The sequence below is a fragment of the Salvelinus namaycush genome, chromosome 19, assembly GCF_016432855.1.
Source record: "Salvelinus namaycush isolate Seneca chromosome 19, SaNama_1.0, whole genome shotgun sequence".
Classification (NCBI taxonomy): Eukaryota; Metazoa; Chordata; class Actinopteri; order Salmoniformes; family Salmonidae; genus Salvelinus; species Salvelinus namaycush.
The window spans coordinates 15546569-15563357 of NC_052325.1; the positions used below are offsets into that span (position 1 = coordinate 15546569).

General features: G+C 39.5%; 1 protein-coding gene across 4 annotated transcripts; it reads left to right on the top strand.

Annotated features, from left to right (window-relative positions):
* Nucleotides 1-654: 654 nt before the first annotated feature.
* On the top strand, nucleotides 655-16036 carry LOC120064192 (splicing factor U2AF 35 kDa subunit). Of its 4 annotated transcripts, none has more exons than XM_039014591.1 (8): nucleotides 655-759; nucleotides 6042-6129; nucleotides 11466-11532; nucleotides 14483-14532; nucleotides 14791-14889; nucleotides 15044-15177; nucleotides 15396-15491; nucleotides 15658-16036. In XM_039014591.1, the coding sequence occupies exons 1-8, from the start codon at nucleotides 716-718 to the stop codon at nucleotides 15797-15799; spliced, it is 720 nt and encodes a 239-aa protein (XP_038870519.1). In that variant the 5' UTR covers nucleotides 655-715; the 3' UTR covers nucleotides 15800-16036. The 4 variants fall into 4 exon arrangements, with proteins under 4 accessions (XP_038870519.1, XP_038870520.1, XP_038870523.1 ...); XM_039014592.1 differs by lacking the exon at nucleotides 11466-11532 and adding an exon at nucleotides 13493-13559; XM_039014593.1 differs by lacking the exon at nucleotides 655-759 and adding an exon at nucleotides 13493-13559 and having other exon boundaries at nucleotides 6096-6129.
* The last annotated feature ends 753 nt before the right edge of the window (nucleotides 16037-16789 follow it).

The following is a 16789-nucleotide window of genomic DNA, read 5'->3' on the forward strand; positions in this document are numbered from 1 at the left end:
ATTGATTGATGCATTGCTTGCTGTTTGGGGTTTTAGGCTGGGTTTCTGTACAGCACTTTGTGACATCGGCTGATGTAAAAAGGCTTTATAAATACATTTGATTGATGTACGTTGTAAGCTGTCAGTGTTTGGTACAGGGTGTAGTGTTGGTTTTCTATGCTCTCTGGTAGTATAAAATCAGTGCACAAACGAGACCGGAAGTGTATAATTTGTGGCGTAAAACGGGTATTCACACCAAAGATATCTATAAATAACCCAAGATAGTTAATGTGTGTCCTTTACAGTGGGAGCAAATTAAGCATAGTGCGCAGAACATTGGCGCCTTGTAGCATATATTTGCATGTTTCCGTTAAGAAAAAAAGCGCGCGTGTGCACAAACTCCATTCGACTTTGCACTCCTAGACAACGCAATTAAAAAAAAACTGGCAAAGCTTCAAGTCCATAAAACTTAGTGCACTGTGTTCGTAAAATATTATAGTTTTGGGAACAGACAAATTTATTGAGATCAGATGTTTAATTGATGAGGAAATTGGCAGAATGTTGGCCTAGTTCCATCCACTACCCGCTACTGGACTTCCTCTGACTACCATATTTGGTGGTGAGAAAACGTTCTAAACGGAGGCTTCAGCTTTATAGCCCATTTGACGTGTCTGGGTTACCCTTTCTGTCGGTGGTCCACATTTTACACTCTTTGGTTTAGTCGACATAATCGAAAATGGCGGAATACCTGGCGTCCATTTTCGGTACAGAGAAAGATAAGTGAGTAAAATGTTCTTATAGGCTTGCTTATTTGGTCAAACAATCATACGATCTAGGCCTACGATAACTTTCGCATTGCATTTGGCTGTCTAGGCTACTTACCTATGATATATCATGCAGCATTAGACGTTGTGAAACGTCAATATGTTAGCGTCTACTGTAGCTAGCTAACATTAGCATGGGGTAACATGTCGTTTGAACGTATGCACCGACCGTTCTTTTATAGCTCAATGGTGTGCACAGATGGATAAGGGATCTTTGATGTGTGTGTGCTGAGCAGTTTGTCAGTCCCACCTCTCTAAAAATGTGCATTAACTATATTATTGAAGTTAGCTAGCTAACCTGTTAAGACAATTTAGGCTTAGCTAGGGGCATTATTTCGTGTGAGACCAGGGAAACATGGGCAACTTGCTCTCTTTTCCAAATTAGCCAGCTAGGCTAGCTATACCAATTATTTATTTAATCTGTGGCTATACATTCAGTAACTAGCTAACGATAACTAGTTAGCTAGCTCCAAGTCCCAAATTCCTCCACTGATGCCCATGTTGTGTATCCAAGTTAAATAAATTGAGACAATAAGTTAACTAGGCCGTTCACAATTTTTTAACGTTAGTTGATTATGGGCCCTAGTTATACCAAGGTAAAGTTGGGTTTTATATTCACACATTCGGACATTCAGCAGACATTATCCAAAAGCCATTTAAAATGGTAAAAAAATCATTGTCACGTTAAAAATAGATATGCTTTATTATATTAATGTCTAGTATACTTTTACAAACTTTTGTTTTGAATAAAAAAAAATCCAGATTTGATGGAAAAACATACAATATTTAAAAGGCAATTTTAAAGCTGTATAAATCATTAACTTATTCACCCTTTGTCACAGTCATCAAACTATGTATGATTTATTCTATAAATGTCTAGCATACTTTTACAACCTTTGTTTTGAGGAAAAATTCCAATTTTGACTTGATAGAAATGCATAACATCTATAAAATGCCATTTTAAAGCTATATAAATCAATAACATTTTCACTGATTATGACAATCATCAAACTAGGTATGATTTATTCTATAAAATGTCCAGTATACTTTTACAACCTTTGCTTTGAGTAGAAATTCCAGTTTTGATAGAAATACGTAACATCTATCAGGGTTATCCTTGTATTATTTATCTGTTCTATTATCATTACTCTATTTTATTATTCTACTATGAGAGACACTAGATTCATACTATGACAGTTATTCACTTTAATAGGTACACATGTATCTGGCACAAGTCACGATTAAACTGATTTGGATTTCAAAGACTGACATTATTTGTACCTTTTTTTAATTTGACCTTTATTTAACTAGGAAAGTCAGGTAAGAACAAATTCTTATTTACAATGACGGCCTACTGGGGAACAGTGGGTTAACTACCTTGTTCGGGGGCAGAAGGACATATTTTTACCTTGTCAGCTCGGGGATTTGATCCAGCAACCTTTCAAATAAATAATGAAACATGCTCAATTTGGTTTAAATAATACAAAAACACAGTGTTGGAGAAGGAAGTAAAAGTGCAATATGTGCCATGTAAAAAAGCTAACGTTTAAGTTCCTTGCTCAGAACATGAGAACATATGAAAGCTGGTGGTTCAATATTCCCAGTTAAGAAGTTTTAGATTGTAGTTATTATAGGAATTATGACGCGTCGACTATTTCTCTCTAAACCATTTGTATTTCATATACCTTTGACTATTGGATTTTCTACTAGGCACTTTAGTATTGACAGCCTAATCTCAGGAGTTTAGGCTTGAAGTCATAAACAGTGCTGTGAAGCAAGCATTGCTAATAGCTGCTGACAAACGCAGTAAAGTTTGAATGAATGCTTACGAGCATGCTGCCGCTTACCACCGCTCAGTCAGACTGCTCTATCAAATCATAGACTTAATTATAATATAATAAACACAGAAATACGAGCCGTTTGTCATTAATATGGTCAAATTCGGAAACTATCATTTCGAAAACAAAACATTTATTCTTTCAGTGAAATAAAGAACCGTTCCGTATTTTATTCAACGGGCAGCATCCCTAAGTCTAAATGTTGCTGTTACATTGCAGAACCTTTTAATGTAATCTCATAATTATGTAAAATTCTGGAAAATTAGTTTGCAATGACCAGGCGGCCCAAACTATTGCATATACCCTGACTCTGCGTGCAATGAACGCAAGAGAAGTAACACAATTTCCCTTGTTAATATTGCCTGCTAATTTATTTTAACTAAATATGCAGGTCTAAAAAAATATTATTTTGTGTATTGATTTTTAAAAAGGCATTGATGTTTATGGTTAGGTACATTCGTGCAACGATTGTGCTTTTTCCGCAAATGCGCTTTTGTTAAATCATCCCCGTTTGACGAAGTAGGCTGTGATTCGATGATAAATTAACAAGCACCAGATTGATTATATGCAATGCAGGACAAGCTAGTTAACCTAGTAATATCATCAACCATGTGTAGTTAACTAGTGATTGTGTGAAGATTGATTTTATTTTTTTAACATATAAGTTTAATGCTAGCTAGCAACTTACCATGGCTCCTTGCTGCACTCGCGTAACAGGTAGTCAGCCTGCCACGCAGATTCCTCGTGGAATCAATTCTTGACATTTAATCCTAGTAAAAATTCCCTGTTTTAGGTCAATAAGTTGGGTGAATTTTGGCCCATTCCTCCTGGCAGAGCTGGTGTAACGAAGTCAAGTTTGTAGGCCTCCTTGCTCGTACATGCTTTTTCAGTTCTGCCCACAAATTGTCTATAGGGTTGAGGTCAGGGCTTTGTGATGGCCACTCCAATACCTTGACTTTGTTGTCCTTAAGCCATTTTGCCACAACTTTGGAAGTATGCTTGGGGTCATTGTCCATTTGGAAGACCCATTTGCGACCAAGCTTTAACTTCCTGACTGATTTCTTGAGATGTTGCTTCAATATATATACACTTAATTTTCCTACCTCATGATGCCATCTATTTTGTGAAGTGCACTAGTTCCTGCTGCAGCAAAGCACCCCCACAACATGATGCTGCCACCCCTGTTCTTCACGGTTGGTATGGTGTTCTTCGGCTTGCAAGTCTCCCTCTTTTTCCTCCAAACATAATGATGGTCATTATGGCCAAACACTTCTATTTTTGTTTCATCAGACCAGAGGACATTTCTCCAAAAAGTATGATCTTTGTCCCCATGTGCAGTTGCAAACCGTAGTCTGGCTTTTTTTATTTCAGTTCTGGAGCAGTGTCTTCTTCCTTGCTGAGCGGCCAATCGGGTTATGTCGATATATGACTCATTTTACTGTGGATATAAATACTTTTGTTCCTGTTTCCTCCAGCATCTTCACAAGGTCCTATGCTGCTGTTCTGGGATTGATTTGCACTTTTCACACCAAAGTACGTTCACCTCTAGGAGACAGAATGCGTCTCCTTCCTGAGCGATATGACGGCTGCGTGGTGCCATGGTGTTTATACTTGCGTACTATTGTTTGTACAGATGAACGTGGTACCTTCAGGCGTTTGGAAATTGCTCCCAAGGATGAACCAGACTTGTGGTCTACAATTTTTTTTCTTCTCTGAGGTCTTGGCTGATTTCTTTTGATTTCCCCATGATGTCAAGCAAAGAGGCACTGAGTTTGAAGGTGGGCCTTGAAATACATCCACAGGTACACCTCCAAATGACTCAAATTATGTCAATTAGCCTATCAGAAGCTTCTAAAGCCATGATATAATTTTCTGGAATTTTCCACGCTGTTTAAAGGCACAGTCAACTTAGTGTATGTAAACTTCTGCCCCTCTGGAATTGTGATACAGTGAATTATATGTGAAATAATCTGTCTGTAAACAATTGTTGGAAAAATTACTTGTCATGCACAAAGTAGATGTCCTAACCGACTTGCCAAAATTATAGTTTGTTAACAAGAAATTTGTGGAGTGGTTGAAAACGAGTTTTAATGACTCCAACCTAAGTGTATGTAAACTTCTGACTTCAACTGTATGTGTGCTTCTGTCAGAATTGTGGTCAAATGCATGTCAATTTAGCAATTGAACAAAAATCCAATTCAATTTGAAAATGTTCCTTATTGCAAAAGCATGTAACAGATTTTGGGTATTCCAGAACTGTAATTTACATGTAAATAAAGATAACCCTGTTTTATGTTTATAATACTGCAGATGAAATGCTCTGTGTGCCAGAGATGGTACCATTCAGCTTTTCTATGACAAATGACAAAGAAGGACTTCAACAAAACCAAAATAGATAATGATTGGATGGGGCCTCTTTGCTGCTTAAATTAGACACATATAAATAAAGGACTGTTGTGCCTTGTAACTACTTTAAAATGTGGAACTGTTGCACTAAAAATGCAGACATTGATTTGGCATACACTTTAAGATTGTAAACATTGTACAACTTTATGTAAACATTGTCTAACTTCATATAGAACAAATGGCACTTGAAATTAACATTTTAAAGTTATTGCAAGTTATTTTTATTTTTTTCTGAGACAATCACTGAATTAGTTGTTGATTTCTTCATCTTTAAATGCAATCTTTGAGTTTTTTTTTGTATTTCTATCAAATCAAAACTGGAATTTCTACTCAAAGCCAAGTTTGTAAAAGTATGCAGGACATTTATAGAATAAATCATACCTAGTTTGATGTTTCTGTGACAAATGGTGAATTAGTTATTGATTTATACCGCTTTAAACAGCATTTTATGTATTTCTATAAAGTCAAAACTGGAATTTCTACTCAAAGCATACTAGACATTTATAGAGTAAATCATACCTAGTTTGATTCTGTCATCATTGAAAACATTGATTTATATAGCTTTTAATGGCATTTCATAGATATGTATTTCTATCAAGACAAAACTGGAATTTTTCCTCAAAACAAAGGTTTTAAAAGTATGCTAGACATTTATAGAATATACCATATCTAGTTTTATGTTTCTGTGACAATCAATTTATTTAGTTATTTAAAAAAAAGAAAAAAAAAAAAAGAAAAGGCGTTTGATGAAAGATTGATTGTCAATGTACGAATGTGTGAATATAAAACCAACTTTACCTCGGTCCTAGTTATACTATCTGCTCTAGCTAGCTGATGTGACTTTGTTAAATCCAATGCAATTTGACTTTGAACATGCTGCTGTTTTCCAAACTTTATCACTTGATGGAAAGTTGCACATTTCATTTAATTTGCAGCTAGTTATGCATTTCAGGACTGTTTAGCTAGCTATTTATCTGCATTTTTCGTCCTTCAGGGTGAACTGTTCTTTCTACTTTAAAATTGGTGCCTGCCGCCATGGTGACCGATGCTCCAGGTTACATAATAAACCAACTTTCAGCCAGGTAAGTCAATTAGGTAAAGCAAACTTGTTTAAAATATTTGCTTCTACCAGATGTGCTGCATGAAAGGGAATAGCATGTGTAAAACTTCTCCTGCCAAGATGAAGTGGTTGTCATGCTCTAGGCTGGTTTGACAAATGGTAACCTCTCGTGGAACTATGCTGCATGACCAAATTATGCGAGATTTTAGTTCTGGTTTAACCAAGATTATTCAAATGGCCATTATCTTTGGTCTATCTTTGATCCAGTGATTGATGCTTTGTTTACCTTGTTCTTCTAAACAGAGACTGGAAAGGTTTATCAGCACTGGTTTTCAGATAGTGAAACAAAATAGTGGAATTGATTAACATTGAATTGGAGTGTTATTCAATGTTGTGTGAATAACCCTTTCCCCCACCATTAACATATTTTGATTCATTCTAGCAGAGAGATGGATGTGTGCTTGTTTGTGCATCAGCTGATTCCTTTTGATGAAAACAGAAGGGCTTTGTCAATAATCCTCTTGAATAATAACACTACTAAAAGATGAAAGTTTTGAGTTTGAATGTAGATCACTAAATATTGTACAAGTTAGTGTCCTAAATATATGAAACAGTGTGTTTTATGCAGCTATACTACTGACACAAGCACAGCGATATACACACTTCCTCCATTTTTGGTGGTCCAAGCCTGTTCAGCGGCCTCGCTTCGAATATCCAAAGCATTTTTTGCATCCCGCGTCTCAGTATACCAGACTAAAACATCTCAAACGACAGTGTCTCCCTGCTTTACCGTTTTTCTCTAGCTAGTCCATCATAAATTAACAGGTACTTTTTCTAACACCAATAGGACAAATAATTCCTAATCTTAGTAGGGCCAGGATGATACCAGTATCGCGATACTCGTTAGTGTCGTGGCAAGGAAACAAAACACAAAGCTGATTTTAACTTCGTCAGGAAAACAGCCCTAAGGTTGGAAACTAACATCATTATGGTGTCATCCAGAGTCACATAAAACATTTTCCCCAAGCTAAAGCACACAATATTTTACATACAGCAGGTTTTTAAAGGACCAAAGAGGTTGGTCTGCTTTTGTTTACATTTTTGCCAAGGATAACATATTGCGATACTGGCATTGTCACAACCCTCATTTTTAGGGAAATGTCTGCCCTGAATCTAGGTCATCCTCTCCTCCATCCCTTTCACTCGGTCACATTTTAAATATCTAAATAGCCGGAGAACTTGAATTGAGAGCTAGATTCACCCTGGGGTCCCATGAGTCGCTGTCTTACACTCCCTTATGTTTTTGGACAGTAATGCTCTTTTCTGTTTTTGTACATTTGTCACTACTCCAGCATACTCCAGCATTTTCATACATATCTGATTTACCCCCCCCCCCCCCCCCCCCCCATTTGAAGATGTCATAACTGTTTGGTGAAATTTCACTTATAGTGTACCAAAGTAGTCAAAAGTTCAGTATATGGTTCCCATATTCCTAGCACACAATGTCTAGCTACATCAAGCTTGTGACTTTACAAACTGGATGCATTTGCAGATTGTTTGGGGTTATGTTTTTCCCAATATGAACTGAACGATGACTGGAGTAATTTATCATTCTAAGTGATTTAGAAGTGTTCAGAAACATTGAGTAAATAATCTTGACAATGCCACGATTAAGAAAAATCATGAACAATGACGAGTGAGAAAGTTGGAGGCTACAACAAAGCATGCTAACCTCTCACCATTACCAATAATGGGGTAGATCAGCATTGTTTGATCTTTGTCCCTCTAACTTTCTCACTCATCATCATTCACAATTTCATTCATGATTATCTGTAATCGTGGTAGCATTCACATTCATGTTGAGGTGTTAACAAACATCTATTTTTACTTACAATATGTGACTCCAAAATGACAATACATTATTCACCATTCACTTCCTGTTGGACAAAATATAATCTGAAACGCAACCAAAAAATGCATCCAACCAGTGTTGCCAACTCCTCAGTAAGGAAAGTAGCTATTGGCTGTCCTAGAATTCGCTAAATGACGTCATCGCCTGATTTGCATAAATGGCCATGTGCATGTAATTGTGATGGATGCTGAAGGAGAGAGGAATAATGTTGTGGGAGAGACAAAAAGTGAGTAAAAAAACACCCTAAATATGTTTTGAACTACAAATTAACTTTCTTCTGTCGATTCTTGTTTTTTTTAATGTCACAATTTCAACCCTCCTTTAATCTGGGCTTGGGACCGGCAAAAGTGACCCAAAAGAGACACTCTGGCGGAGTTACTTAGATTTTTATTTAGGTTTTTTGTTTTTTAGCTTAGTTTTCTTAATTTAGTTTGGTTTTTAACCGTACGGTCCACTTAGGAGCCTACAAGTAAAGAGTAAAAACATGAACATTTTTAACCATAACATTTTTTATTTTTTTTTGTATACAATCTACATTCACAATCTAAATGGACCAAAAAGAGACAATAGAAAAAACTGTTAATGGCAATGTGAGAAAATTATGGTAACTAGTCCGGCCCTAATTCAGGTTAATTGTAAAAAAAAAAAAAAAAAAAAAAATGTAAGCCAGGGCGGGATCAGCCAGCGGCGGCTTCCCGCATGCGCGATTCATTTGCAGTCTGGACGAGGAGGGGTGAACATCTCCTGCTCTGACTGCAGCGCGAGGACTGGGCCGCCTATGAGTGCTTTGGGACAGGTGGGGCCCACGGCAGCACCTTCTGCTCGTTGAGAAGAGTAAGAACGATACGCAAGCACGTCAGTCTCCAAAAGTCTCCAATAACACCAGAAAAAGTCTCTAGATTTGTCGCTAGTCGCTTTTTTGAAAATATGTCGCTAGAGGGGTCTGAATACTCTGCATCCAACAAGTTTGTAGAGGCACAAGCTTGATGTCATTGTGTGCAAGGAATACCGACCAAATACTAAACTTTTGATTACTTTAATACACTATAAGTGACATTTGTTACATCTTCAAATGGGGGGACTAGATCTATAAAGAGCTTTTATTTCTAAACAGTAAATACGATGTGTATAAAAATACCCTCAAATAAAAGGTGATTTTATACTGTCACCTCATATGAAACATTTGATCTCAAATCCAACATGCTGGAATATAGAACCAAATTAAAAATGTTAGCATCACTATCCACACACATGTGTACATAGTGGAGTGTAATTCAGAAACAAATCTTTCTCTACACATAACATTGGATGAAAGGTGGCATGGCAATGCACTTCCCTCTGCATCTCCATTGTAATTGCTGGCCATGCCTTTTGCTAGAGATTCCATGCAGAAAGTTGCCTGCTTGAACAGACTGCAAATTGCTCTGGCCAGCCTCTGTTAGATCTGACCCTACCCTAGAGTGAGTTTTTCACTCTTTTCTCCAGGTTGTTGGCAGTCCTTTTTAGTTTTTTTGACAGCTCAAACCATTTGGCTAGATTATTGACATAGTCATGCGCCTGATGTCCCTCGTTGTAGGGATGTGACAACAACAACAAAAAAATCAGAAAATTCCATGTGAATTCACAATGCAGCTCTGCTGCTGCTAGCAACTGTTTGGGTCTCATGGTGCGTTCCTTTCAGATGGTTAAGCATGGCACCTGTACTACCTCGAGGGGATGGGTTAAATGTGGAAGGCACATTTCGGGTTGAATCCATTCAGTTGTGCAACTGACTAGGTATCCCCAAATGTTAACAATGATGGCGTAGTGGTGGACAGTTGACTCAAAAATAATTGATTCCTTGTTTCCTTGCACGTGAACGCTTATTTCTGAGTGTCAAGCAGAATCAACTCCTAAGATTCAGTATTTTTGGAACAGATGAGACTGATTTTAAATTTGTTGCTGCACTTCCAACAACACAAGCATTTGCATTTTGGTCATTTAGCAGACACTGAGAGCGACTTACTGGAGCAATTAGGGTTAAGTGGCCTGTACACGGGCACATCAACTTTTTTAAACCTAATCTGCTCAGGAATTCGAACCAGCGGCCTTTCAGTTACTGGCCCAATGCTCTTAACTGCTAGGCTACCTGCCAAATATTTCATAGCTAGCTAGCGAGGGGTACCGTATAGGCGGGTCGGCCACCAGGCAGACAAGTTAGAACCGTGCACTAGGCTTATCTTTTGGCAATCAAATGCTGTATCTCGCAATTTCTTGGCGTGCAATGTCTCGCAACTTCAGTAAAGCAGGGCCTATCATCAATTAATAGGCTAGGATATTCTATACGCAACAGACCGAAGACGAAACACACGCATATGTCTTGGTAATCTCTTGCATGCCAAATTCACCAAATTCGCCTCAAGTTTGCCTCTTTCTCTCTGGTTTTATTTAAATTGCACAACTTTCCATGTCTTTATAGCCGATACAATAGCTAGCACTTTTCCACCAGTTGGCCCTGGCAATGGGTTGTCTGAAGTGGTAGGATTTATGTGGCCCGTTCCCATCTCAAAGTAAGATGTATCCCTCTCACTGAACAGATTATTAGAACATAGCACATACATACTATAGGCTTCCTCTAGGTTTCCCTACAGCTCGCCTTACCTGCATGGGACAGAGAAAAGACACAAACTCCCCAGCGTGTCCACCGGTCAAGCACTCCTGCTTTATTTTGCCCTTACCCCTCCTACAGACTCAAGGTTCCTCTACATCCAGGGATTTTGTCTGCCCACCCTCTATAGGTTCTAGGTCTCGGGATTTGGTCTGCCCCCCTTCTATAGGTTCTAGGTTTCGGGATTTGGTCCGCCCCCCTCCTATAGGTTCTAGGTATCGGGATTTGGTCTGCCCCCCTCCTATAGGTTCTAGGTATCGGGATTTGGTCTGCCCCCCTCCTATAGGTTCTAGGTATCGGGATTTGGTCCGCCCCCCTCCTATAGGTTCTAGGTATCGGGATTTGGTCCGCCCCCCTCCTATAGGTTCTAGGTATCGGGATTTGGTCCACCCCCCTCCTATAGGTTCTAGGTATCGGGATTTGGTCCGCCCCCCTCCTATAGGTTCTAGGTATCGGGATTTGGTCCGCCCCCCTCCTATAGGTTCTAGGTATCGGGATTTGGTCCGCCCCCCTCCTATAGGTTCTAGGTATCGGGATTTGGTCCGCCCCCTCCTATAGGTTCTAGGTATCGGGATTTGGTCCGCCCCCCTCCTGTAGGTTCTAGGTATCGGGATTTCTTATTTTATTGATTAAACCTTTTCACATTTTAGCAAGAGGGGCCAAACAGTCCTCTACCTTCAGCACCACCTGTGGGTTAAAAATAAATTCTGTTTTAGTTTGCTATATAGCCAGTTTTTTTGGGGGGGGGGGTTTAGTTTTTGTATTTTTATAAACAATTTTTTGATTTTTCCCTCTGCAGACCATCGTGACCCAAAACATCTACCGTAACCCCCAAAACAGTGCGCAGACGGCAGACGGCTCCCACTGTAAGTGCCTCCGGTCCAGTCCTCTCAGCCCACCAGGTCATTCTAGCTCTCTCCCCCTCCTCAGATTTTAGGTCTGCGTCTCCACTGGCTTCCTGCAGGGCTTCGGAGGGTCTGTCTCAGCACTGGTAGCAGGGGGTACCACAACACTACCTCAACACTTTAGTATATCGCCAATCGAATCATTTTTTTTTTTTAAGTATTTAAAAAAAATCTATTGCCATTCAGGAGGTCTAAGCCTAGGTGTAGATTGACATGCCCTGATAGTGACATTGAAAAGGACTCAAAAAAATAATGCCTTGATCCCCACAATTCACATTGGATCTTTACAGTGAAGTTATTATCCACAGGAAATCTCCTCATCGTACCTGTTTTCTAACATTTATAGTGCACAGATGACTGACTTTAGGTATTTTTCAGGCGCTTTCAGAGAAGACTGACAACACACCCACTCCCCTAGTGCCCAACATGCGTTTGTGAATAGCTAGGTTTCCATCCAATTGGCGACATTTTATGCGAATATTCTCAAATCTGCGTAAAACAATGTATGCATTTTCCCCCATGAGATATTTTTCTGTTGCAGATGAAAGGCTGTGCGTGATGAGAGTGAACATAAAAATACCCTTTGCTGTTAAATGGGTTTCCATTGTATTTTCAACTCTACTGATGGTTTTCTCACAATAGAACGTGCGTTATAGCAAGTGTGCCCACTCTGGTATTGGCACGTGCTCTCTAGCAGCGCTATCTGCGCACCGTTGGCTAGAGCGCGTGTATAGCCTACATGATTACATTATTATTATTATTATGGACAAAAGAGCGAGATTATTTTTGTCAAACAGCAGCCAAGCATCGATAATCATGTCACCAGAATAAGACTCGATATTTATTAGAAAGGAGCATCAAGCTCATCACCTTGCACTTTCACCACCCTGTGAAGTTCATCATAACTTATTTCATCTGTAGTCTAATAAACTGCATGCTTTACCGACGAGTCGTAGTGGGAGGACCACACATGTCATCGCGTGACTCCCAAGTTTACTTTGATGTGATGGTTATTATATCAATATTTGCACTTAAAGCGTTTCCACCAGCATTTCTCGCATGATTAATTTTACCAACTCAAAAAGATCCCACCTTGTCTAGCGTATTTTGTTTTGTCGACATTTTGAACGTTTACTGAAAAATGTTTCCATCAGGCCTGTCGTGGCATTTATTTTATCCGACATGTACTTTACTCGCATAAAAAGGTTGGATAAGAACCTGGTTATAGACAGCAAAAAAATCTACATGAGTTACTGTCCAGACACAGAACAGTTTTGGATTTTAGTTTTAGCTCTTGCAATACTGCCGCCCCTATACGTTAGACTGATTCAGACGTCATCAGCCATATTGTAAATGGTACCCTGATGTTGAGCCCCAGCTAGCAGAGCTGATGCATTGCCACTCGCTTTCTCTAAGGTAAGTCGTGGGTTTGTGGTCTTGTTGCTGTCATGTATAACTGTTCTGTTTCTCAGCTGAGCAACTCAGAATGACTGGCAAAAAGTTAAAAATTTTAAAAATGTATTAAAAGGAAGAAATGATAACTAGTAGTAGAAACATCTTGGCATCGAATCACCTATGATTCAGCAAGTTCTAGAGGTCATTTCAAGCCTCAATGACCTGGTATGTAATGTTTGGGTAGGCAACATTTTCGGTTGTATTGGATTTTCCACCATAATTTTCCATAGGCAAATATTGTCATGCTGAGATTTTCACTACTTCCAGCTCCATCTCTTTCAGCGTGGACCAGTCCCATGGATCATCTTAACCTCTTTCAGTCATTCCTTCCTACCCTGTTCTGGGCCTGGTTGGGGCACAAGTACACAGTTTTGAGGGAGGGGGATGGGAGTAAATGCACCTAATTTAACTACCATTTTAGAAATCTGCCTGAAACTATCTCAAAAATGTACATTTTGTATTTCAGACCATTGCCCTCTTGAACATTTACCGTAACCCTCAAAACACTGCCCAGTCTGCCGATGGTTTGCGCTGTAAGTTTCCCACTTGTTAACAGGGACCTGTGGCACAAAATGTTATTATTTTATCTTTCTCTTCATTTGCCCACACTTCCTTTTGGGGGTGCCATCTGTCCTCTATCTGACATGTTAAGATTTATCCCTTAAACATGATCAGTGATATACATTCTCTGCCCTTTAGTGCTGCAATATACATGTAATAAAACAGGTACTAATGTTAAGTAAAACAAACCATGTATACTACCATTCTGGTGCTATGTAGTCAGTGTAACTGAAATAGTCCAAATTATGTTTTGATGCATAAAGTATGTTTCTATTAATTCAAAATCTAACACGTATTCTAGGAAAACATTTTATTCATCATTGTTTCAACTACAGCTTCACTCACAAAACACTTTTTATTAATTATATTCTAGAGGTTAACCCTGCTCTAGTCTCAGGTGGTCAAACTAATTTAGGATACATTTTTAGTTTTTTATTGTACTAAATGTGATTTGACACATGGGGTGTGATTTTGGTGAGTTGAGTGACTGACATTTGTGTTTAGGCCCCAGTGAGTCTCATTCCTTAGCATCAATTGACGGCTGTATTGTCTGTGCCAGACCGTACCATTACTACTTAGCCCTCACTGAATGTAACTAAAATTAGTCTCAAGACTGTCCTCTCATAAAGGTCAAATGTCCAGTCTTACTGTTGTCCTTGGTGTGCAGAGGCACAATGAACATGTTTTTCGCATTGTCTTTGCTGTCGTCCTTATTTCATATGTACTGGACTGTGTGCTATTAGATTGAATACATTTGTAATTCAGTTGTCCAGACTCCTAGGTGTTAGAAATATTTATCTTGTGCATGTAGTTTATGAAACCACAATGCTGATGTCACCTACTGTAACACATTGACTGGTCCCTGATGTGTGAGTTTCTCCCCTGTGGCCACTAGGTGCCGTCAGTGATGTGGAGATGCAGGAGCACTATGACGAGTTCTTTGAGGTGAGTCAGTGATGCGTCAGCGTGCGGTAGTAAGCCCATTTGAATGGTGTGGATGATGCAATTCAGGTCTACCTTGCTTCTCTTCCCCCTCCACATAGCCCATGTGGGAATCATTGTACAAAATACTGAAACAGAATAGAAATGTGTTTTGAGCATGTGTGGGAAATGCACTTTGAATTCAAATCCATTTGAAACTTAGTGTCTGTATTCACCCTTTTCTGTCAATCCCATTCTCTCCCTTGGTTTCTCTTGCTGTAGGAGGTCTTCACAGAGATGGAGGAGAAGTATGGAGAGGTGGAGGAAATGAACGTGTGCGATAACCTGGGAGACCATCTGGTCGGAAACGTATATGTGAAGGTGTGTCACTGACTGTGTGTGTGTGTAATGGTGGGTTTTGTGTACATTTGTTGACAACACGTTCTTCCTCTTCTCATTCAATCACACTGTCATTCTCAGCCTCATTAGAACCTACGTTTGCACACACACTAACTCGGTGATGGTCTCTGTGTAGTTCCGTCGTGAAGAAGACGCTGAGAAGGCAGTGATGGATCTGAATAACCGCTGGTTCAACGGTCAGCCCATCCACGCCGAGCTCTCTCCCGTTACAGACTTCAGAGAAGCCTGCTGCCGCCAGTACGAGATGGGGTCAGTACTCCACCGCAGGACCACACGTACACCATTTTCAGTTCAACATTGCATTGGTTGGGTTATTTCAACTATATAAATGCTGTAGCAAGGCTAATTCCTACCAATGGCACCAAATCCACACACCTTTCTCTGTTACACAGATTCGATTTCTTCATACAAGAGTTGCTGCCCCACCCATCCCCAGTGCACTAACTGAATTCTCTCACTCTCTACAGGGAGTGCACTCGAGGAGGCTTCTGTAACTTCATGCACCTGAAGCCCATCTCTAGGGAGCTGAGGAGGGAGCTGTACGGACGCCGCAGGAAGAGGGGGTAAGCTCAGGCTCTGAGAGTCAACGCTAATCATAAAACTTATGCTGCTTTCAAGTGTTCTCCGGAATGCACGTTTCTGCTGTGATAAAGTTTTTCACGTATGTTTGAGTGGGAAAGTTCTCATTTAGAGTTTAACTAGCTTCTTTTTTCCCCCTCTCTTCCTCAGAGGGGGGCATCATTCTCGCTCCCGTTCCAGGGAACGTCGTTCGCGCTCGAGGGACAGAGGAAGGGGAGGAGGTGGAGGTGGAGGTGGACGCGACCGCGAGAGAAGGCGCTCCAGAGACAGAGAACGCTCGGGAAGATTCTAAACTGAGCATCTACCAAACAGCCACCCCTCCCATCTCCATTATCACTCTCCATCCATCCCCAAATCCCTCTATCCTTGCCTCCATTGCGGCTTATCAATTCACCCTTGGCCCTTTCATGTAATTGTGTCCCAATGACAAATTAATTGGAATATGTTGGACTTGTTTTTTTTTTTTCTTATTTTTATTCAAGAAATGGAACACTTTCCTTTTCAATAAAAAAACTATATGATTTCTACACTTCTATCAATTTCTTATAAATAGTTACTCTGGAAAACAGAAAAAGTAATGTTTTTATAGTGAACAGCAATGAGTAATTGTTGTCTTGAGTCATGCTCTAGACTGGGCTTACTGTAAGTGAGGGAAGTTAAATACTTCCCATAGACTCCTCCCTGATTCCCAGTAACTTGACTCCCTCAGCTAATTTCTCACTCAGAACATGCTCAGCTGTGAACTGAGTGTTCACTTGGCTCAAAAAGACAGTTGCCATAGATATGAAGGATTATCTCCTAACCCATAACCATATCATACTCCTTTTTTTCCCAGTTTCCCATGCCAACACTTGCCTGTTTGGATTATGTCTACAAGTACATATTATTGACTGTGTTGACCTGTAATTTTGGATAAATGGACTTGGCTGGAGAGAGGACTCAAGGCCATGGTGTGGTTGAAGTAACACATTTAATACTGAATTCTTCTAGGTACATGTATTTACATTCAATATGAGAATGACAAGAGTGTGCAAAGCTGTCAAGGCAAAGGGTGTTTACGTTGAAGAATCTAAAATATATTTTGGTTTGTTTTAATACTTTTTTGGTTACTACATGATTCCATATGTGTTATTTCAAAGTTTTGATGTCTTCACTATTATGCTACAATGTAGAAAATAGTACAAATAAAAACCCTTGAATGAGTAGGTGTGTCCAAACTTTTGACTGGTACTGTAAGTAGTTTCCATTCAGAATTGACAGAAGCACAGTGCCAGAGACAAGA